This window comes from Petaurus breviceps, unplaced genomic scaffold (assembly GCF_028583685.1).
Source record: "Petaurus breviceps papuanus isolate PSGF00001 unplaced genomic scaffold, PetGlider_PUasm1.0 90667, whole genome shotgun sequence".
In the NCBI taxonomy this organism is placed as follows: Eukaryota; Metazoa; Chordata; class Mammalia; order Diprotodontia; family Petauridae; genus Petaurus; species Petaurus breviceps.
In genome coordinates this window covers 7,869,338-7,892,825 of record NW_027187302.1, presented here as the reverse complement: position 1 = coordinate 7,892,825, position 23,488 = coordinate 7,869,338, and the positions used below count along the sequence as shown (strand labels likewise).

Sequence of the window (23,488 nt, the reverse complement as noted above, 5' to 3'; positions counted from 1 at the left end):
GTTGTCATGAAACTGATGTACAATACTGGTGAACTTCTCTGGGCAACCGAATTTTGTCATGATTGTCATGACAAGCCCTCACAACTGACAGTATCAAAGACCTTTGTTAGATCGACACTCTTGTGTACTGGCCTCTGCTCTGTTGCTGGCTTTTCTCCTGGAGTTGTCAAGCAACAAACTATCAGCCCTTTTTGAAGCCACACTGGCTCTCAGGTAGATCATCTTCCAGGTGAAGGATCAGTTAATAAGCACTTAATAATCAATAAGCATCTACCTACTGGATGCCAAGTACTATGCTAAGCATTAGGGATAGAGACCCAAAAGAACCTGCTTTCAAGTGAACTTACATCCTATCAGAGGAGCCAGACTGTATCCATATCAGCATATGCAAAATATCTACAAAGTAAATACAAGGTAATTTTGGGAGGAACGTGTATCTGGGGGTTGTAGTATTATGGCTGAAAAGGCCTCATGCAGAAGGTGGTACTGGGGAACTGAGCTTTGAAGGAAACTGGATTCTAAACTGCATTTCAGACATGGGGGGGAGGGGATGGTGAAGGAAGTTCAGTCACAGGAACAGAAAATTGAGTATCATGTATAATTTAGGCGTAGTGAAGTACCCTGTCTACTAAGGAAGCCAATTTGACAGATTGTGTGTGAGGTAGAATAATACATAATGACCTTGGAAAGTTAGGTTGCAGCAATCTTTTAAAGGGGTTTAAATGATATTTGTACAATATTTCATTTCAGAAGCAGTAGGGAGCCAAGAGAGCTCCTTGAGCAGGGGAGTGAAATCGTCAGACTTGTGCTTTAGGAGAATTACTGGCTGTTTGTGGAACATGGATTAGAGACAGACTTGAATAAGGGAGATTGAAGCTATATGTCGCAAGTCTAGGTGAGAATCAGTGTCTAAATGAATGTTAAGTGCCCATGTGGTGCTATATACTGTGCTAGGCTTTGGGGATACAAATACAAAGAATGAAACTCCCCACAACAGTGAGCATATGTTCTAGTGGGAAAGACAAGTGCATATAAAAATGTACATGCAATGGTGAGGGCCAGAATTAGGGTGGTGGTGGTGTGAGTAGAGATGTATTTGTGAGGTAGAAGCAAAAGTTAGCCAGTGACTGAATGTGGTGTGAATAAGTGAAGATGACTCAAAAGGCTGTAATTTGGATGACTAGAAAAATGGTGGTTTTCTTGATAGAAATAAGGAAGTTTGGAAGAGGAGTGGATGGGGAGGGGGAGTGGATTAGGAGTTCTGGTTTAAACTTGATTTAGTTTGAGATCTTTCTAGGACATCCATTATGTTTGAAATGTCCAACAGGTGCTTGGTGATGTCTTACTGAAGATCAGGAGGGGAGCTGAAGTATACACTTGTATACAATCAGATATCTACAGTTTACTGAGCATCTAGCACTGTGTTAAGTGCCGGGAATACAAAGAGAAGCCAAAAGAAAATCCTGCCATCGAGGAGCTTACAAGGAAACCCAAAAGGAAGCTGAAAGACAAGGGAGGGGGGAGGGGGGGGGGGGGGGGGGGAAGGGGAAGAGAAGGTGTCTGCATTAGGCTAAGTGGAGAAAGACATTTGAAGACTAAGAAGCAGATCCCCGAGAGGAATGAAGCAGTGAACGTGATGTGAAATGTATGTTCTAATCAAAGAGGGAAGAGCCCCAGAATGGTACGAAGTAGACTGAAAAGACCACACAGAGACTTAGGAATATATATCTGTATAAAGAATCAATGAAGTTACCAAGAAAAAAGGTGTATAGAGAGAAATGAACCTATTGTAGAGTTTTGGAATATACCCACGATTACAAGTTTGTAAATGAACAGCAAAGAAGGAAGAGAAGTTATACAAGTAGGAGAGAGCCAACAGAGAACAGTGACAGGAAAACCTAGAAAAGTCAGAATGTCCAGGAAGAGAGAGTAGTCAGCAGTGTCAAACAGAGGTCAAGAATGAAGACTGAGTAAAGGTCATAGCATTTGGCAACAGTAATCAATGATAACTTTGGAGAAAGCCTTTCGTTGAGTGGGGTCTGAAGCTTATTAACTGCAGGGAGTTGAGAAGTTAGAGGAGAGAAAGTGGAAGCCACAAGAGACAGCTTTTTTTCCTTAAGAGTTTGGTTGTGGGAGGAAAAAGATAGCTTGAGGGAGTGGTAGGGTTCTTTTTAAGGATGCAGGAGACCTCATTTTTGTGTGTGAGTAGCAATGGATGAAGCCATAGATAGGATAAGATTGAAGATTGGAGAAGGAATGATTCAGTAGGCTCACAATTTTGTTTGTATACTCAATGTATCGTAACCTATTCACCATGAAGAAGCTCTTCCTTATTTTCCATTTCAGAACTCTTTTAACATCCTCCTCTTTCTGCTATTGTGTTGAAAAGGTTGCTCTCTTTGCCAAGGCTAATTTCACCCATGTCAAAAGCTCCCCGGGGAGGAAATCTCTCCACAAATGCTGACTGGCACCCTGTTTAGTTTTTAAATCCCTATACAACCTGACCCTAAACTATCTAGATTGGACATCATCATGATCCTTCCTGTATTGTGACTGAGACAACCTTGTTCCTCCAACAGGACCCTCTGTGCCTTTTGCAGGATCTGTCCCCATATACCTGAATACATGCCTTTATAAGGGTTCTTTTTTGGGGTTTGTTTTAATTTTCAAGCACCATCTTCCTCAGGAAAACTATGAAGATTCCCCCAACTGCTAGATTCACTCCCTTCCAAACAATCTTGTATTTAGCTAATTTGTATTTATTTCACTTCTAAGGCTATATTTGTTTCTTGTTTTCCCCATTAGAATATAAACTCATTGCCAGTAGAGGTTTGTTTCATTCTTTTGTACAGGAGCCCAGAAGAGGCTATTAATAGTTGGTTCTTTGCAACTTAGGAGTAATTCTTAACCTTCTTATGTGTGTCCTAGACCCCTTTGAGCAGACTAGTGAAGGCTATGGACCACTTCCCAGAAAAACGTTAGCTTTAATTCATTTATAAAAGGAAATGCTAAATTTCAATTAAAGGATAATAAAAATAAAAACGTAATTTAAAAAAATTTTATATTAGCGTTCAAGGCTCCTTGGGTTGTGTGGGGTCACTAAAAGGTAACAGGGTCACAATCATGATGTGGTCGAGATGGGACCCGAGCCTGGCTTTTCGGGGCTCTCTGGGGGTCGCCTTCCACATTGCACAAGCTTGACCCGTTAAACTATGGTCTGGGGTCTTAAATGAGAATCTTCTAAGTTAGAACACCCGCGGGGTTCCAGAACACAGGGCTCGCACCGCCCACTGCCTCTGCCCCCAACCTCTTCGCCACTCCCTCCTTTCCCCTCCCCGTCCTCCCTCGGCCCATCGCCTTCCCTCTCCCCGACCCTTCCCGCCTTTCCCCTCTACTGGTCCCTATCCTCCCCGCCTCCCCTTTTCTCTCGGTTTCTCCCCGGCCCCCATCCCCGCCCCGCCCCGCCCCGGCCTTGCTCCGCCTCCCTACCCCCCCAACTGCCTCCTCCCCCCTTCTCGTCCTCCTGCCTGCTGTTCCTGTGTCCCTCGCGAGAAGCCCAACCGCCGGCTAACCTGCGCTTCCGCTCCTGCGCACTATCGCCGACACACCGGGGAAAGGCGGTTGAGGCAGTTCAAGTCCGGCTCTCGGGCTCGTCATGTCCTCTTCTCGCCTGCCCCCTGTAGCACTAACCCTCAAACAGGTACCCGCGGGGCCCTGCACCCCGACCCCTTCGGTTGCTTGTGCTCTGCCCTCCCCTCGCTTCCCCTCGGTTTTTTTGTTTCTCTGCCCTCCTCCTTTGTGCATGCCTCAGTCGGGCGGGTGCTCGGGTCTGGCGGCAGGGGGCGTGTGTGCTCGTGCCCGCGTCCGCGCTCGTGCCTGTGCTCGTGTTCGTGGCCTTGCTGGCCTTGGGGCCCTAGAACAGGGAAAAGCTCACTTCTGTAAAGCTTTTTAGCGTAGGTGGCGCCCCCTCCTGCCCCCATTTTGCAGCTGAGGAAAATGATCCTTTTAAAACTGAAGGTTCGTAGGTACTTGAGGCAGCGTGAGCCCTGGCTCAGGAATCAGAAGGTCCTGGGTTCCAGTCATCTCTGTTGCTTATTCTCTGTGTGACAACAAGGGCAAGGCACTCGACCTCCTTGGGCCTCAGTTTCCTCGGACTGGATGTGCTCGGAAGTCCCCTTCCAGCTCCGCTTCTGTACCAGCGGTTCTCAGACCCCTCCCAAGGGACCCTGGGAGTCCCCGGGACCCATTCAGAGGATCCCTGGGTTAAAACTTTTCACAGTGACCCCTTTTCCACCTTCATTTTCTCATAAATATACGGTGAAGTTTCCCAGAGATCATGTGAACTGCGAATTAAAGAGGTAGCCGCAGACATGAAGACCGAGATCTCTCCTCCAGTAGACAGGACCCACAGAAACAAAAGCCCTTTGGGGTACGCAGTCATTTTTAAGAGTGGGTTTTGAAACCTAAAAGGTTGAGACCTGATCTTACCTACATGGGGGGGGTCAGTTAATGTTAGGATGTCTCATTTTTAGGGACTCTAAAGCTGGAATATTTAGATTGTGTAGTTAAACCCCTTTTCATTTTACAAATGAGGCAGGGGCAGGGAACAAGCATTTATTAAGCACCTACTACGTGCCAGGCGGGTCTAGAAAGGGTGAGTGATTTGCTGGAGATTACACATGTTGGAACTAGGTATAGGCCAGTTTAGAACCTTGGCTCCTCCATAGTAAAAAATAATAATACCATATAGTGCTTCCCATGTGCTAGACATTGGGCTAAAAACACTTTACAGTTATCTCATTGGACCTTCACAACAACCCTGGGAGGCAGGTACTATTATTATTTGCATTTTACAGATGTGGAAACTGAGGCAAACTGGTGATGTGACTTGGCCAGGGTCACAGCTATTGAGTGTCTTGAGGCTGGATTTCAGTTCAGGGTTGCTTGACTCCTGGGCCCCTCTCTATCCACTGTGCACTTTGATGCCTCCACAAACAGCTGCTCTTTCAAAGATTATCGTTAGTAAGGGACCTTCTAGAATCTGGATCATCTAGTCCCAAGCTTTACTGAGGAAGAAAGTGAGACCGTCAGACTTGTGACTTACCCAGCTTGTCCAGCTTCACACTACTTGCAATGAGTTGTGACTTGTCCAACTTCACACACTGAATCAAAAGAATCAAAATAGGATTCCTTGGCTTTTATACTCCTTTAAAAAGTACACATGATTAGAGTTGGCTTTATAAGGCTTGACTTTTGCAGAATAGGTATGTGGGAAGAGTGAGGAAGGGTTATTTGGTCCAAGAAAATAGGTTGCAAGGTATGGAAGACTTGTGTAATAGGAACAAGTGTGTCTGATTTTGACTTCACTTCTCAAGACACCAAAGGAAGCAGTAGTGCAAAGCATGTTGGACTGAATCAGGAGATTTTTAGCTCTAGTCCCAGAGTTACCCATGTGATCTTAGTCAAGTCTTTTCACCTCTCTGGTCCTCAGTTGTTATATGAGAAATGAAAGGGTTTGAGACATATTTTTAGATGTGACCAATGTGGGAATTTGTCTCACTTGACTATATATACACACATATGTTACAATAGTTTATTTTTATCAGTAGTGGGTGGGGAGGTGGGAGGGAGAAAAATAATGCTTGATGAAAAAAACATCTATTTGAATGGTTTCAAATAGATGTTTTCTAAGGTCCCTTTCAGTTTTAACTATCATTTAGAAGTTCAGGTATAATTGAAATTTCTCCTTCCTGAAACAGTTCATGAGAAGGCAACAAGTCCTCCTCCTGTACAGAAAGATTTTACAAGCAATTCGCCAGGTACCAAATGAACGAGACCGCAAGTATCTACAGAACTGGGCAAGGGAAGAATTCAAAAGAAATAAAAGTGCCACAGAAGAGGTAAGGATGATCAAGAGCTCGACCTGGTGGCAGCAGCCCCCCCTTTCACTACTGTCCAGCTTCTTTTCAATGATTGGTAAGATTTAAATAAAAAATTTTAATTTATTTAGTGTGAATACTATCTACTTGAGTTAAGCCTCTCTTTGTACCTTTTGAAGCACTACATTTTTAGTGCCTTTTTTCCTTTAAAGTACTTTTTAAAAAACTTTTAAAACTTTGTTCTCTACTTCTTTGAAGTACATTAGTGGTGTCAAATTCAAATAGAAATGGGGTGCCCTAATCTATACATAAGGAATCTAGCAGGTTACATGTTGAATTAGTTTCAAAATGTAATATTTTCTAAATTTTATTGTAGCTTTATTTACTTTGTTAAATATTTCCCCTTCAAATATTATCTGGTTTAGCCTGCACTTGAGAAGGTTGTGGGCTGTAATGGACCACATGTTTGACATCTCTGGCCTACATGATAGGAAAATTCGTTTTTTACTTAAAATGAGTCCATTGATTTTTCAAAATTAAATATTTCCAGACAATTTTCATTCAGCAGGTACCACCACTTTTAAAATAATTTCTACATAATTATGAATTGGAATGTATGGGGGAAGAAGAAGAGGAAGAAATGTCACATATTGTTTGATACACCTAATTGCTTTCCTCTTTCTTAGATTTTAGCCATCTGTAACTAATGAGGTGGTAGTTACTCTGCCTTACTTTTTGCAACATGTCTCTTGACTAGATTTTAATATCTTCTCTAGGATACAATCCGAATGATGATTACTCAAGGAAATCTACAACTGAAAGAATTGGAGAAAACATTAAACTTAGCAAAAGCGTAACTTAATAACTTCCCCAAAGGGTTTTCAGAATCTTTGTTGGAGTACTACAAGGTAAATGAAGTTTTAAACTCATTTCAAGGAGTAGGAAGCTAATATGTTTGTAACAACCCTTGCCTAGTGATGATCCCACTACAATCAAAAGAACATGCTACGTTTGTGCGGTATAGCCCGCTTGGACCCTGACTTGTTGAGGAAGCACAAATTAAAGAGTATCTTTGGAGTTGCCTTAGCAGTGAAAAATAAATACCAAGGACTTGTTTTCTTATTTTGGATATGCTGTCAGTTTTCATGAGAAATAACATTAACCAAAACATAACATATTGATAAAAAAACCATTAAAAGTGTGTTTTCTTGCATGTCACAAATATGCTAGACTCTTTTTCTGCATCTCATTCAAACCTTGGTTGACAATGTTACAAAAATTTCTGTTTGTGTTTATGATTCAGTTTATAAAAGTAAAGAAAACTTTGCAAGGTAGATGGCACAGTAGATAAAGAGTGGTGGGCTTGGAATCCAGAAAACTTATCTTCCTGAGTTCAGATCTGGCCTCAGACACTTACTAAGGCTGTGTGATCCTGGGCAAGTTCCTTAACCAATCCTGTTGCCTCAATTTCCTTATCTGTAAAATGAGCTGGAGAAAGAAATGGCAAAATGGCCAAAAAGTATCTTTGCCAAGAAAACCCCAAATGGGCTCATGCAGAGTCAGACATGACTGAAATGACTGAACAACAAAAATATCTTAATATCTTGTATTAATTGACAATAGGATTGTCTACAGTAGCATTTTTAATTATTATGTTCCTCAGAAGAAAACACTTCTGCCCAGTAATTCAGGTGGAAAGAGTGCTCAGAGAAGACAAAGAAGAGCACATTGGGAAGAGCTGTACTGAAATCCCATTTCTTTTGCTTTCAAGTCTTTAAACTTAACTAGTCCTTGATTTCCTCATCTGATAGTGAGGGGAGTAGAACTAGATCAGTGGTGTCAAACTCAAATAGAAACTCCAAGCTACGTACTGACTTAGAAAACCACAAATAAACATTATCTATGTTGTATTTTTATTTATTTTATTAAAAATTTCCCAGTTACATTTAAATTTTTAGACCTAGTTTTGGGGAGTTTGTCAGTCTGAGTTATATGATACCCAAGTTCCCTTCTTGCTCTAAATCTATAATCCTAAGTGTTCCACCCTTCAGTTTAAATAAAAATGGCTTAGTCTCAGATAATTCCTGTGCTGTTTCCATACTTAAGTGAATAGGACTGGTTCAAAGATGAGTAAAATGCATTGAATTAGGGGTGGAAGATTTAATAGCTTTTGGCGAGAAAATGAGAGAGTTCAGGCAAAGATAGAGGGGTGGTGTTGCAAAGAATATCATCTTGCAGGCAGTGTAGCTTGTGGATCCAGGTAATTGTCATATGCCATTCTTTTTATATATCAATAGACACACAAACACACATGTCACATGCTAGTTAGCTGCCAGTGTTATTAATGGCCAGTCTTGATGGTACAGGTGGAAAAGTAGCAAAGAAAAATTAACCCATTTGGTAGCAAATGGGCTTCATAATCTTTAGTCTGAAAAGAAATAAGCCAAAGTAATTAAGGAATTTGTCAGTATTGACCTATGGATGCCTTTCCGGTGTAAAGGCTTGGGGCGACTTAAGTACTTTTACTACATAACATCATGTTTTTCTAAAGAGAAAAACCTATAGAAATTTGCTGCCACTTAAGTGTGCAGTTCTTCCTCCAAATATAACTCTTAAAAATATATGTATCAGGGTGGCTAAGTGGTGCAAAGTTATCCTTTGTAATAAAGAATAATGGAGGTGGAGGTTTGGGGGAAGCAGTTCAGAGAAACTACTCAACACATCAGTTAAATCTGACCATGTGTGGTATTCCATACCTCTTCAAAAAAGGGGGAGGAGGTATATTCTTACAGTGCCTCTTTGGGGCCAAGCTTGGTCATTGTAGTTATGTAGCATTTACTAACATTTCCCCCATTTCTTTTCCATGTACATTATAGCCATTGTATAGATCTTGGGCTATGCCTACATCATTCTGCATCACTTATATGTCTTCCCTTAACCACAAGTTTTCTAAGAAAGTTTTTTTTTTTTGCTTTTTGGAGGGCGATTGGGGTTAAGTAACTTGCCCAAGGTTACACGGCTAGTTTTTTGTGTGTGGTGGTTGTGTCTGAGGTCGGAACAGAACTTGGGTCCTCCTGACTCTGGTGCTGGCACTTTACTCACTGCGCCACCTAGCTGCCCCCTAAGAAAGTTTAAAGACACTTTCCCTGGCAAATTTAGAATTAACCTGTAGTCTCTGGGTCAGTCATGTAAGCCACTCAGTTAAAAATTATCTACCTTCAAAAAATTAATTAAAAAAGTGTGTTCCTAGAGGACCAATGATGAAATATACTACCTACCTCTTAAAAGGTGATAGACTCAAGATATAGGATGAAATATATATTTATGGATATGGGGGTATTTATTTTGCTCAACTATGCTTATTTGTAACAAGGATTGATTTTATTTTAATTGGAGGGGGTGAATTTGGGGTGGGGGGAGTGGAGAACTATTGATAGTATTACCAAAAAAATGTCATTGGAGCCTGAAATGCACTGGAAAGAACAGAAGGAAAAAGGTTAAAACAGCTTTTAAAATAATGTTGAATTTATTGTAATTTTAATTAAAAGCAAGTTCTACATAATACAGATTCATGGTTTCACACTTAATCCTCTTTCTGTACCACTTGGTATGTGAAAGGGTTTTTTTTTTTTTGTTATTAAGTTCGGAATAATAAAACATTTATTTTAAATAGTCTATCAAATATAAACTGGAAACTAGATTTTTGGATACTGTTTTATTGTGTCCTAAATTTCAGGTAACCACTTTGATAGCTGCTTCCAGAGGTCTAGGATTGATCCATTTTTTTTTTTTTTTAAGTGATACCTAATGAAAGCATTAAGGAAAATTCTAAACATTTTTACAGAAGCAACTGGTTGCATTTGACAGGGTGTTAGGGTTAATCATTAGGGATGTTTAGTGGGTTGCTACATGGTTAACGATGACATAGCTATAGCAAGAATGCTTGTGTACTCCAGTAGAGCTGTGATCTCATTGACATGGCTTCCAACAATGTGGTTCACAACCCATCCGTGCCTTCCCATCTCTTGGGGCTTCATCCATGCCCTGATTGTGATTCCTACCATAAGTTTGTTACAGAGAGTACAGACAACATGCTAGGCCTTCTTTATATTGTTCTGACATGACAAAGAAACCAATGAAGCATGACAGCTATCCTGTAGTTTCCTAAATCTCACCACATAAATGACCTATCTTTTTTGATCATCTTTCTTTAATGACCTCTTTTATACTGTTTCTCCTTCAAAACTCCTTGTTTAGAATGCGTTGCAATTCTCTCCCCCTCTCTCGTTCTCTCTCTCTCTCTCTCTCTCTCACACACACACACACACACACACTCTGCCCTTAAGTTCTTTAGAAACTTGTGTTCCATGAGTGGAAATGAGAAATCACTTGGATGAATATTGTTGTTTAAAAGATAGGCCTTGGTTTCAGGGAATAACTTGAAGTCTTAAAAAGAATTTTGCAGTCTACCCAAGGCAATTCCAGCTTGCTTATTTACTTTCTCTTATTCAAGTTTGGACCCAGCTCATTGTCCCCCATGGAGATCTAACACCAACTAACTCCTTCATTTGCATCGCCAAAACACAAACCTTATGAATCATTCATCTATTTACATTCAATTTCATTTTCTACTTTTGATTATAGCAATTATTTCAAGACTGATACCCTAAATACAGGAATTGAGATTTGAGGACATCAGCAACCATTCAGTCTTTTTCTCCTTCCTTTCAACCACCTTCCAACCCACCAAAAAAGAAAGCCCTCAATACATAGCTGTTTTGGCAAAATAAATTCTCATATTGACCATATGTGAATACGTATGTCTCTGCATTTTAAGTTAATAACCTCTCTGTCAGGAGTTGAATGGCATGTTTCAACTTTATTCTTGACTCATGGTTTATCATTGAGTTGATTGGCGTTCCAAAGTTTTTCAAAATTATTTTTCCCTATAATTATAGTTATGCTCACTTTGCCTCAGTTTACAGAAGTCTTCCAGATTTCCTCTGAAATTATTTCATCATTTCTTATGGGATAATAATATTCTATTATTCTACTACAATTTGTTTAGCTATTTTCCATTAGGAGGAAACCTTAGTTTTCAATTCTTGACTACCTTGAACATAGCTGCTAAAATGTTTTGTACATAGAGGTCCTTTTCCTTTCTCAGTTTTCTATGGGGTATAGGCCTAGATAGGTCAAAGAGCATGGACAGTTTGATAACCCTTTAGCCACAGTTTCCAAATTGCATTTCATTATGGCTAAACCAATTCACAACTACACCAACATTGCCCTAATATACTTGTTTTCTTGCTATCCCTCCAACATTTATCATTTTCCTCTTTTTCACCTTTTCCAGTTTTTGATGGATGTGAAGTAGAGCCTCTAATCTAATTCATAATTAAAAAGAACCTTCATTATACTATGCCTGACAAGTGGTCATCCACTCCCTGCTTAAAAACTTGCAAGAAGGGAGAGGGTGTTAATCAGTTTCTCCCACGCACCCTGAAGAGGTGGTCTAGTGAAACCTGGAGTGCTGGGTCCTGCATGCTGGTTATCTCCACTCTGGGACAGGCTTTTCACTGTTTTAAACACTAAAAACACAAGTGAAATGCTTCATAATAAAGTAATTGAGGGGTGGCTAGGTGGCTCATTAAATAGTGCACCAGCCCTTGAGTAAGGAGGACCTGAGTTCAAATTGAGCCCTGGACAATTAACACAAAAAACTACCCATGTGACCTCGCGCAAATCATTTAACCCTAATTGCCCTCCAAAAAGCAAAAAAATGAAAAAATAAAGTAATTGAAATTTTCTAAACTTCATGGTCCACTCACCATGCCAGTAAGCACTCTAACCTGCATTATGAGATCTCCCCAGCTGTGGGGAGGAGTCTACTTCCTGTGTCATGACCTCAGGAAACAATTTCCTTGACTTTATATAAGCCAAAAAAGAAAAAAAAAAGAATCACTTTCTAGACAAGTCTATAAACAATAACTTGGCTTTGTTACCCTAAATGTATGATCCTTGTTCAGTGACTAACAAATGGACATTCTACTGGAGAAATAATGATCTCTCAACTTTTTGGAGGCTAAAAACAAATGGAATCGCTTCTCCATGACAGTTTTTCAAATAGTACATTTGAACAGCTATCATATACCCCCATGTCCCCAGTGCAGTCTTGTACAAGAGAAACATCCTAAGTTCCTTCAGCAGATCCTCATATGACATAAGCTCCAGGACCTTCACCATGCTGAATGCCTTCCTCTGGACTCTCTTCAACTTACAAATGTCATCCTTAAATTGAACCCAATACTCCAGATGTGATCTAACTAGGGCCAAGCATAACTGGAAGCTGAACTTTTTTTTTCTCTTTTTGGAGGGCAATTAGAGTTAAGTGACTTGCCCAAAGTCACACGGCTGGGTTTGAACTCAGGTCCTCCTGACTCCAGGGCCGGTGCTCTATTCATTTTGCCACCTAGCCACCCCTAAGCTGAACTTCTTGATGTAGCCCACATTAACTCTTTGGGGCTGCCACATCATACATCTGAGGCAGTAACATTGAGTTTTCAGTCCACTAAAAACCCAAAATTCTTTACAGATGAACTGCTATCTAACCACGCCTCCCTTATCCTGTACTTTTGAAATGCAACCACAAATGGAAGACATTCAGTGTTTTTTGTTTGTTTGTTTGTTTTTGCTTTTTGGAGGGCAATTGGGGTCAAGTGACTTGCCCAAGGTCACTAGTTTTTGTGTTGTGTCTGAGGCTGAATTCGAACTCAGGTCCTCCTGACTCCAGGGCTGGTGCTCTATTCACTGCATCACCTAGCCACCCCCCATTCAATGTTAAGATCAGACATTTAGGCAGTTAACTTTTTATAGACTATCTAGAAACTGTAATTTTGAGCACCTTTTGTCCCTTTTCTGCCACTACCACACTACAGCTAAAGTAGAATGGGAGGGGCACAAAGGACCAAGTATCATTTCATATTTTTCTTTGTTTCATGGGTTGCCATGGCCAAAGTAATCACCAAGGAGCCAGCCTGAGGCAGCATAGTGAAATGGTAAGACCACTGGATTTGGACTTAGAGGACTTCTGTTCACATTCTAGCTATACTACGCAAGCTTGAGCAAGTCATAACCTCTTTGAGCTCCAGATCCCTCACTTGTCAAAATAAGAGGTTGGAATACATGACCAGTGAGGTCTTTTCTAGCTCTGAATCTGTGTGAACAAGTGGTGAAAGAATACTAAGGCTAGGAAATTAAAGCATATTAATGAATTGTCATTTGTGATGCCTATGTTGTTGTTGTTTCTGCTTTTTGGAGGGGGGAAGGTAGGGCAATTGGAGTTGAGTGACTTGCCCAAGGTCACATGGCTAGTTTTTATGTTAAGTGTCTGAGGCCGGATTTGAACTCAGGTCCTCCTGACTCCAGGGCCAGTGCTCTATTCACTGCACCACCTAGCTGCCCCAATGCCTAACTACTGACAGGGACCTTAGGTCTAGAAAAAGCATCACTGATTACTGTTAGGAATGGTTACTCAAGGAATGATGTGTTGATGCTATTGAAAATTTAGCAGGTACCCCCATCTCCTATACATGAATCTTAAGATAAACATAGTGATTTATTACAGTTAAATAGTACTAATAAGATAGTTTTTCTTTTAAGTGTTGTGTAATAACTGTTGTGCCTTTGGAAGGCAGAATTTCATTGTAATTCATTTTAGGATACTTTGTATGCTGAGGTAGCAAATAACTGATTTCCTCTTATTTTTTTTATCAAGTTCTGTGCTTTTTCCTCCTAATGTGTTTTTGTTGGCTTATATAATAATAATACTTTATTTCTTTAAATTAAATGAAAATCAAATGCTGTTCTTCCATTAATAAAATTTAATTGGAAAATTTTATGTAAATTTCTTTATTCTTTCAAAATAGTCCTTTTGGAGTAGATTTTCCTTAACTTTTGATTGCAGCTTTAAAGAAGGTTTGTCTAATATGCACTGTGTAGTCAATATTTCTCATCATGAGAAGCTGAAATTATACAAAAACTGAGTTTTCTGGCTCCCCCCCAAATTTAAAACAAAAGCTGTCTGCTGTATCTTGCTGTTTATGTAAGAGTATAAACAGCCATCTTCTCTCAGTGCTCATTGGCAAAGGAGTAAAAAAATGCAAATCTTATTTCCAGTTCATCCATGTGTTATCACTGATGCCACTGAATAATTTTGCCTTTCACAGTAATTCCATTCAATGCAGCAAACCTGCTTTCTACTCAATAACAGGTCTATTCACAGTTTGCTGAAAGTTTTTTTTGTTGGTGGACAGCTATACTCTTTAAGTATTTAGTATTTGTCTGTGCACAGAGAAATAGAGGCTAATTTTAAAATCATAGTTTTGAAATACAATGAAATAGAAATTAATAATCATCGTTCCAAGTAATATATAATTACTTAAAAACTAACTCAAACTGATTTAAAAAGTTAAATGGAAAACAATTAACATGGCTTTTTACTGTAATCTTATAGTAGTTTTAACATTTGACTGAAAAAAGGTGTACTTGTTAACACCTCATCCCTTTATTTTGAACTACTAAAGCCAAAAGGTCAAAATTAATATGTATCACAGATATTTAGTGTACCCAACAGTTCACTAAGAGGAATTTTCACAAATACTGCAAGACAGTATATTTTGCTTTATAGCTACCACCTTAACATATAGAATATATGAATTCCTGAAAAAAACTGACTATAATGCAGAATTCTGCATATTAGCATATTTTTCCTATCAACCTACAGAGATTTCATCCCCAATTTTGACATATTTGTTTATATGGCAGGATACCATATCCCTTTTTGCTCACTATTCTATTCCTTAGAAGTATAGTTGTGACATTGTACTTTGTAGATATAAGTAGGGGCAAAAACTCTTTAAGAAAAATTACAGACAGGTTTGAAACTTATTTTTGATAATACCAAACAACTAAAATTCTGACCAAAGCTAGCCATCAGAATGCTGAGTAACATCAGTAGAAAAGTCTAGGTTTTGTTGTACTCAGGAAACCATTACGTTTCTACTTGTATAGCCTTACTCTACTTACTGAGCATGGTTTTTAAAAAGGTTGAAAGACTGGAGACAGTAGCTTTGGGTCTGTAGACAGGTTAATTCTTCCTCTGCTTCTTCACTCTATAGTTTACAAAGATGGCAATTTAGCAATGGAATTATCATCTGACTAAAGGTTGATTGTTTGGCTTTAAGCAAATCAGTATTTCCATACTCCTGCTACTTTTTTAAAAAAAGCTAAATATTTGTATTTTTTAAATTAAAGTGAATTTGAAATTTAATGACACCCTTTGAGTTTAAACTGGTAATCTGGTATCTTATTAAACAAGGGCAGAGAATTATAGCTTTCAGAGTCATTTTGTGAATTTCATTTCTTCCAGTGATAGGTGCTCACTATATACCTGTTGGATTGAATTAGGGAATGTTTCTAGGTTACGTTTATCTCTCCTGAGGTTGATGACCCCATAAGTCCCTTCCAGATCTAAAGTTCTATGAGCTATGATTTTGCTTTAGGAACAAGGTAGAGGAATTTATTCCACCAGGCAAAATGTTAATGGGGTAGGCAACCTCTACAGCTACTAATGAACCCTAAGGGGATGGAATGAATGAAAGACTGCACAGCTCATGAAGAATAGAGTTTAAGGACAAGAAGACCAAAAATACTGATAAATGCCAATTTGAAATAATATTAAATCAGTTTTATAAGTTACAGCATAGCAAAACTCATACATTGGGTTAGTTTATTGGGGATCACCACACCTTGATTTAACACTACCCCAAAATACAAATTTAATAGGTCACTAGTCATTACACTATAGTAATGTGGGTTGGGGTTTGTTGTTGGTCGTTTTGAGGTTTTGGTGGAGGAGGCAGGGAAGCTTTTGGGTATGTTTACTCTCGAAAGTAAATTCTTTTGCATCTGGTTTAATAATCATGCTATTTTGTATAAAGAAATCACAATAAATAATGGGTTTTTAAGGTTTGTCCATAGAAGTACATGCTACTCAAATTTTTAGAAAAACTAGGAATTTTAAGCAGATGCATATGTCTAGTATGCTCCCAAAGACCAGCAGTTTGAAGAGCAAGGTTAATTAACAAATTAAAGAATCTCAGAGCTGGAAGAATCTTGTGGGTAATCCAGTTCAACCAACACCTGAACAGGAAGGTACCCTCTTCTATGACATCCCTGACAAGGCTTCATCCAGCGTCTGCTTAAACACCTCCCACAATGGTTAATTCACCTCCTAAAGGTTTCAGCGCAAAAACTACACTTCTGAAGTCCTGATTATCTTTTCACAACATCAATGGAAAAGGCCTTAATGCCAGGCTAAATTGGAGAATGGTGGGAGGGGGTCTGATCATTCAGTTACCCAATTTGCTGTCATTAGGTCAAATTAGTAAAAATACTTGGAAGTTCTTTGAAGAGAAGAGAATAATTTAAATATGATTTGAACAATTTCCAGTTTGGGGTATGAACAGAAGAGTCTCCATATCTCCCTAAAATTCTCAATATCATAAGCTCAAATTCAGAAAGGATTTCAGATATTTTGAGTTTTTGCTCATAGGAACTCTGGAGAACTGTAAGGTTAAATTATTAGTTTGTTTTAAAATGATTCTAAGACTGGCCAAAGAAAACTGGTTCACAAACACAGTAATTGTGAACAAGTGTTCATTTGAAGCTCTAATCTTAGCAAGCATTTCTAATTCTGCTGATATAACCACTTCCATTAACTATATCACAAATAATTTATTTAAATATACTTATACTATCATAATCCACATGATTACAATGGGTTTCAGACTCTTCCTCTTTTCAGTTATTTTTGGATTACAGTTTTGTAAGGGGGACTTCATGAAAATCATACAATTTCTTTCCCCTCAAAACCTTCCTTAGGGTTTTTTTTTGTCAGACTTATAAAAATGGCAAGCTTGACAGGTATAGCTCAATTTATCTCAAAGTCACAGATCATTCAGAGATCTATCATTGTTGAGGCACAGCAGGTGAGTTTGAACATAAATGTGGAACCAGTTGGCTTGAATTCACAAAGGGCTTTTCTCTTGGTATTTGGTGCACATATTTCATACCTCTCAAATATTAGGCTAAAGTTTAAAACCGTTATATATCCCACAGTTTCACAATCTTCTTAGCCTGGCCCACTCAATCCAGGACTAAGAACTTCCCATGATTCTGAACTGAGTTTTGGGTTTGTGATGAAACTTGATACTACTCCCCTTGGTTTCAGGTATGAGAACTTCAAGAATGAGAATTCAGGGCACAGAACTCACAAAATGATCACATTTCAGAAATTAAGTATTGTATGTGTATGTTCGTGTTTAAAGGCAAGTCTTTGTGCACCAGGAAGAACATTTCAATCCCAGCTATTGTTGTTTGCAGCAAAATCAGAAATCCTCCAAAGTACTTTAACACCTCAGTGCCCAGGTGCTAACTTTCCTTTTGTATTTTGGTCCTTAGCTTACTGAGTTCCTCTTCTAAACTTTTAATGTGTTCTTTCAGTGTAGCCTTATCTTGCTGTGCTTTCTGATTAGCTTGGCACCGGGCTTCCTCAATCTTCCTCTCATACCACTTTTCCATTTGTGTAGATACAGCCTCAAAAAAATACTGTGTAATTTCTAGAGCTTGGGAGGTGTCTCGAATGGGAGCGCCAGCCTGGTGGTCTGCTGGCTGTTGCTGGGTACATGTACTGCCAGGTACGTGTGTTGATGCATGCTGCTGGGGCCTGTGCCTTGTTTGCCCACTTTTCCCAGACTTCTTCGTTTGAGTGCCTTTGTCCATGCAGTGGCCAGCCTGGTGCTCACACTTAATTGCTTCAGTTGAGGGCAGCAAAGCTGTCTGTACCTTAACATGTCTCAGTTTAGAGTTCCCACAGTCTAATGATGTCGGTTCCTGTTGTAGTCTGTTGGAAGCAGTAGAACTAAAAAGTGTCTTTTCCTTGGGCCTAACAACCTGAGGAGGAATAGCAGAAGCAGTGGCTGGACTGGTAGTAGTAACCACTGATTGGTCTGCACCTATTGGGAAAGAAAAGAAAGCCAGCAAATCCAGTCTATTCACTTGATCACATTACTCTGCATCAACATTCTATTTTGAAAACGTAGGGAATGCTGTCTTGAGTTACCTTAAGGCCTGAGGCAGACAACCTATATCCATCTATCAAACCCACTACCTCCACATTTGTCCTTTTTTTTTTTAAAACCCTTTCTTTCCTTTGTTATTATTCTTTTTGCCCTGCTTATATTTTAGACTCTTAGGGCACCAAAGTCAAACAAGTTACTTTAATCTAAACCTGAAGTTTCAAGATTCCATTTCTCGATTGCTCAGGATACTAAATGTCCCCAGAAAACTGAATTAAGTATTATTGAAATTGTATAAATACTTTTAACAGATATCTAGCCTTTTCCCACAATTAAGTACTGCCACATGCCTATCAGCAGTAACCCGCTGGTCTTTAGTTCTAATTAGTAAAGTTCTAATCAGTCCTATTCCTTATTTACAAAGTCCTTTGGAAAACTGGAATTAGCCCTGATATTTATGACAGGTGTTCCCAAAGTGATGGGAAGCCAGAGACTGTGTATCTGAGGGATCCCCTCTAAATGGAAAACAGACAGAAAAGAGGCATCCTGGTGGGGCTTTGGTAAGACAAAAGTCTTGAAGAGAAAAAGTATGGAGAGGGAACAATGCTGTAATGTTTCCAAAATTACTATCAAATGTAATATAAAATAAGAATAGTCAGTGTCAACTAAAAGATATGCTATTCAAAGCATCCCTAGCTATCTCTGAGACATCACTGTCTAGCACAATGTAGCAGGTCAGTAAATTAATTGCTATTCATAGAAAACCAATATTTTGGTAGAATTTCAACTTAAGTCAGGGAGGTGAATGAGGAAAGGGAGCAGTTTGGAGGGAAAAGGCCCTTCCCCAATTGACATGTAAGGGACAGATATGCTAGTTAACTATACCTAATCTTGAGATGCTATAGCTTAGCTCACACACACTAGATGAATATCAAAAATATTTTTCAAAGTCCTGTCACAACTGTCCTATTATGTTAACCACGATTTTTAAAGAAACTCTTTAAAATGGTGCCACAGGACCACTTGTGAATTCTTTAAAAGCTCAGCGGTCTGCAATTTTAAGGAGTCTCTGGGTTCTGGTTACCTGTGAGGGATTCAGAAGTAGATGGGGTTGATTTAGGCCTGGAGGCTCTAGAATCTCCAGAAAGTTTCAGCTCCAGGTTCTGAATCTTTAACATACACCATGTTTTCAATTCATCCACTAGGGACACCTAATGAAGAAGATGCAAAATACAATCTACAAATGAAATAAAGCAGTAACTGGGCTTTATCAAAGATGACGGGATTGGAGTTGAGAACCTTAGATTTGCCACCAATCCTTTTCCTTACTACATGAGTGGTACGGTGGAAAACACACTGGACCCAAGAGCTAGGTAAATCCATAAAATGGGGCTGATGACACGATATTTGCCTCAAAGTGATAATGGGAAGATCAAATTAGATAATACACATAAAGGCTTTGTAATTGTAGAATGCCATATACAGTTACTGTGCACTCCTGTCTTCTACTTCTTCTCCATTAGTGGTTACTAGAATAGGGTGTGAGCTTATGATTATGCTGGTGTTGGGAACTCCCAGATGAGGAAACTCCCTCTGCCAATGGAGGTGAGTAGCATCTATGAAGTTTATATTCTTAAAAGATTTACCTAGAGCACTGAGAGGTTAAGGAACTTGCTCAGGGTCAGATAGAAGGTCAAAGGTGGGATCTGAAACCAGGGGTTCCTGTCTTCTCTCTATCCCTGGCACCATATAGACTTTTCAGTACAAAGGCAGATATTTATTCACCAGCTATTTACTGAAAGCTAGGTTTTACTGGTATAAGGTATTGGCTAAATCTTGTTAGAATAAGACAAGAAGGAATCTCTGCCCTTGGGAGTCGGGTAGGTGGATGCCCTGAAATGGGAGAAATATATTCACTTTATTCAATTAGTATGTGATACAATACAAAATATTTCAAAGATCACAATAAATTCAGCTATACATTTAAGCTCATGGGTAGCTAGGTGGTACAGAGGATAGAGTGCCAGACTTGAAGTCAAGGAGATTCATCTTCATGAGTTCAAAACCAGTCTCAGAATTTACTAGCTGTGTGACCCTGGACAAGTCACTTAACTCTGCCAGTTTCTTCATTTATAAAAGAAAATGGAGAATGGAGCTGGAATGGATAAGGAAATAGCAAACCACTCCAGTATCTTGGCCAAGAAAATCTCAAATATGGTCACAAAGAGTTGGACACGACTGAACAAATCTTCACAAGGCACATTTTAATGATGCAAAACACTACAGAAAGATCCAATACAGAATGTGCTGTTAGCAAGGCACAAACAAAACACAATAGGAATTCAGAGAAGGTAGAGATTATATCTCTGTAAAACAAATCTCTCCTCACCTCCCCAAACCAATTTCCATTCTCAACTTCCTTCTTTCCTTCAGTAACACCACTATTCTCCAGGTAGCCCCAGACTGAAAATTCCATTTTCTTTGACTGTTCACTTTGTATCCAATCATCACATCTGTTGGAGTCTGGCTGGAGATGCCAGAAGGGAAAGGGACAAAAAGATTGATTGGTCTAATATGCATACATCAGCATAAGGAGTAGAGAGGTAGTATAAAGGGGCAAGTCAGGTGAGGCAGTGCATAGAATGCTGGGCTTGGAGTTGGGAAGACCTGGGTTAAATCCAGCCTCAGACACTTAATTGCTAGGTGTATGACCCTGGGCAAGTCACCTAACCTTTATTTGCCTCAGTTCTTCATGTGTAAAATGGTGACACATCAGAGAAGGAAATGGCAAACCACTACAGTATCTTTGCCAAGAAAATCCCATGGGTGAATAGAGCACCAGCCCTGTAGTCAGGAGGACCTGAGTTCAAATCCGGCCTCAGACACTTGACACACTTACTAGCCATGTGACTTTGGCCACTTAATCCCAATTGCCCTCAAAAAAAGAAAATCCCAAGGGTCATGTAAAGTCAGTCATGACTGAACAACAAGCCAAGAAGGCCGAAGAGAACAAAAATAGCCTTTCTTCTACTTGTCAGCCTGTCAGATAAACTGAAGACAGCTAGAATGTCGCCTTTAACTCTTCTCTACAGACTAAACATACTGGTTCTTTAGCAAATTTTTACAGGGCATGCTCTCCATGCCCTTCACCATCCTTTTTTCCCCCTGGACACCCTCTAGCTTTTCAATATCCTTCCTTAAATGTGGTACCCAGAAATGAAAACAATACTGTAGTTGTGGTCTGGCCAGGGCAAAGAATAGTGGGACTGTAAGTCCAATGAGTCAGCACGTAAGAGTGGCATAGCTTCCAGGAAGAGGGAGGTGACAGTTCACCTATAACCCTTGGCTACCCTGGCCAGACCTTATCTAGAGTGATCTGTTCAGTTTTAGGCATTATGATTTAAGAAGGGCACTGAGAAGCTAGAGAGCTTCCAGAAGAATGCACACAAGTTAGTGAAGGGTCTTGAGTTCTTGCCAGTAGAGGTATGTTAGAGTGGGGATTCCTTTTGTGCATGGCTTGGACTAGATGGCTGCAGAGGTGCCTTCCAGCTCTCAAATTCTGTGGTCCTATGATTCTCCAGTAATGGTCTACTCTATATGCACATAGAATTGGAGTTTCTTTATGGCAGGGACCATATTTTTGTCTTCCTTTATATCCTCAATGTTTAGCCAGTGCCTGGCACATAGTAAATACTTAAAAATAAATCCTTGCTAACTAACCAAGGCAAAACTTCTAGTTTCTTTCTATTATGGCTATACTTTAGGGTAGAAATAACACCTTCAATATCTGAGGAAAGTTCAGTACCTTCATTAAGCAAAAAGCAGAAATGATGTTAAATTCACTTCAGGATTGCAGAGAACAAATGCTATGTAATACAACAATCTTTAGGGATTTCAGGGCCCTAACCTGATGCGTGGTAGATATATAAAATTGTCAACAGGTATGTCTTTGAGTGATAAAAAGACTGGCACCCTCAGTGCTTACCTGTCTTTTCTCTCCCTCATGCTTCTCCAGCTCAGTATGTTGCTGCAGACGGTTGAGGCAATCTGATCTCTCTGCTGATAGCCGCTCAGCCATCAACTTATCCAGAACTCGTAACTAGGATTCGATGCAAAAAAGAGTCCATCGGTAAGGGCAGGTGACGTGAAACAAACATGCAGATAAGACACCAGACTGCATACCCCACAAAGACTAAAATCAATCAGGGCAGACCTAATAACAATCAGATGGGGGCCTTAAAAAGGAATTCAGGATACCCTCCTACTTTGTTTTAGTCTAGGTTTTTTTTTTATGGTACTCACGAGGCAAGGGAATTCTTGTGTGTATCCACTGCTGACAAATGCGTGTATGGGTGTGTATCAATGTTATAATGTAACATATTATAATGCTACATATAAAATTTGAACCCTGGTCTCCTAGCTCCAAGTCTAGTGGTTTTTTTCCACAGCACTCTCAGGAATGCTCCACAATTAACTTCAATCCACCAGTAGGGATACTGACATTCCATAAGCTAAGAGGCTCAGGGACTTAATAAACACATTGAATGTTTGATTGATTGCTAAAGAATAAAGTAGATTCTCTTGGATGGAGAATAAACATTACAAGTCTAAGAAGAAGAGATATTTTTTTAAAAAATCATTTTCTAAAATTTCACACAGCACATTATTTTCCTTATGGGTGTTGTCCACAAAGATGAAGTTTCTCCTTGGGGTGTGTGCAAAGAAAAAAAAAACAAACTGGATCTTTAAGTCCTACCCAGATTTAGTTCTTCATTAGAAGTGCTTGTCAATATTATTGGCCCAGTCCATTTCCTTACTTGATGTTGGGTCTTATTTTCCATCTGCCCCAGTTTTGTGTTCATCTTGTCCTGCACAGTTCCAAATTCTGCCTTTATCTCCTCAACAGTTGCCTCCAGCTGATTCTCTAGTTTATTAATCAATGGTTCACAACGACATCCATTTATTGGTGCCTAGGGGAAAAAAAGTCTTGATTAATCAGGAGTATTAGCAGCAAAATCATTAACACAGATCTAATTAGCAAAACTTTATTTCTTCTTTGGCAACAATTCAAAATTCTGAGCTAATGGGTTCCATTTCAAAGGCCCAGACAAATTCAAATTCTGTCAGTCAGGCTAAAATATAGTTTATTAAGTTCATTAAGGCTTATGTAGGTTCCTTTCATTCTGAGAGCTAAACATTTGGGATAAAACATACACAAGTCCCTCTCTTGGCATGAATGTACATGAAATCACTTTGTATTTTATTCATACATGTGTATGTTGTTCAAGCAATTAAATTTATCAAAAGTATCTGTAGTGTTTTTTACTTTTTTCAATATCAACTTTAAAGTCAGCTAACAAAAAAAAACTTTGCTATAAATGTAGTATTTACTAACTTACAAGGCATATGAAGTATTTTTGTGTTTACTGTTCTCTGTTGTGATAACAAAAATGAACAGCTCTTTAAGGT

The 23,488-nt window shown here is 39.3% G+C and overlaps 2 protein-coding genes and 1 long non-coding RNA gene across 20 annotated transcripts in view; 1 reads left to right on the top strand and 2 right to left on the bottom strand.

The window, feature by feature from the left end:
- LOC138143857 (uncharacterized) overlaps window positions 1-3,709 on the bottom strand; it is a 45,138-nt gene extending 41,429 nt beyond the window's left edge. The window contains exon 1 of one of the 2 annotated variants that reach the window (XR_011163808.1): window positions 3,573-3,709. This is a non-coding gene — a long non-coding RNA (uncharacterized lncRNA). The remainder of the gene's footprint in view (window positions 1-3,572) is intronic. The other variant, XR_011163807.1, reaches the window with a different exon arrangement.
- Window positions 3,531-7,101, top strand: LYRM2 (LYR motif containing 2). 2 transcript variants are annotated; one of them, XM_069065150.1, is made up of 3 exons: window positions 3,531-3,700; window positions 5,760-5,900; window positions 6,656-7,101. In XM_069065150.1, exons 1-3 carry the CDS (start codon window positions 3,656-3,658, stop codon window positions 6,734-6,736), a joined length of 267 nt encoding a protein of 88 aa, XP_068921251.1. In that variant the 5' UTR covers window positions 3,531-3,655; the 3' UTR covers window positions 6,737-7,101. The 2 variants fall into 2 exon arrangements, with proteins under 2 accessions (XP_068921251.1, XP_068921250.1); XM_069065149.1 differs by having other exon boundaries at window positions 5,760-5,976.
- A 2,285-nt stretch (window positions 7,102-9,386) lies between these two features.
- Window positions 9,387-23,488, bottom strand: part of ANKRD6 (ankyrin repeat domain 6) — a 283,323-nt gene continuing 269,221 nt past the window's right edge. For 15 of the 16 annotated variants that reach the window (XM_069065138.1, XM_069065134.1, XM_069065136.1 and 12 more), the window contains 4 exons: window positions 22,837-22,989; window positions 22,005-22,118; window positions 19,104-19,230; window positions 9,387-17,956 (listed from right to left, as the gene is read on the bottom strand). In XM_069065138.1, coding sequence (XP_068921239.1) covers window positions 17,373-17,956; window positions 19,104-19,230; window positions 22,005-22,118; window positions 22,837-22,989 — 978 coding nt within the window. In that variant the 3' untranslated portion in view covers window positions 9,387-17,372. The other variant, XM_069065147.1, reaches the window with a different exon arrangement.

Bases quoted from the DNA above. Each gene is read 5' to 3' on its own strand.
- LYRM2 (XM_069065149.1), top strand. From the start codon at position 3,656: ATGTCCTCTTCTCGCCTGCCCCCTGTAGCACTAACCCTCAAACAG. The intron at 3,701-5,759 runs GTACCCGCGGGG...TTCCTGAAACAG, and splicing joins TAGCACTAACCCTCAAACAG to TTCATGAGAAGGCAACAAGT. The intron at 5,977-6,655 runs GTAAGATTTAAA...TATCTTCTCTAG, and splicing joins CAGCTTCTTTTCAATGATTG to GATACAATCCGAATGATGAT.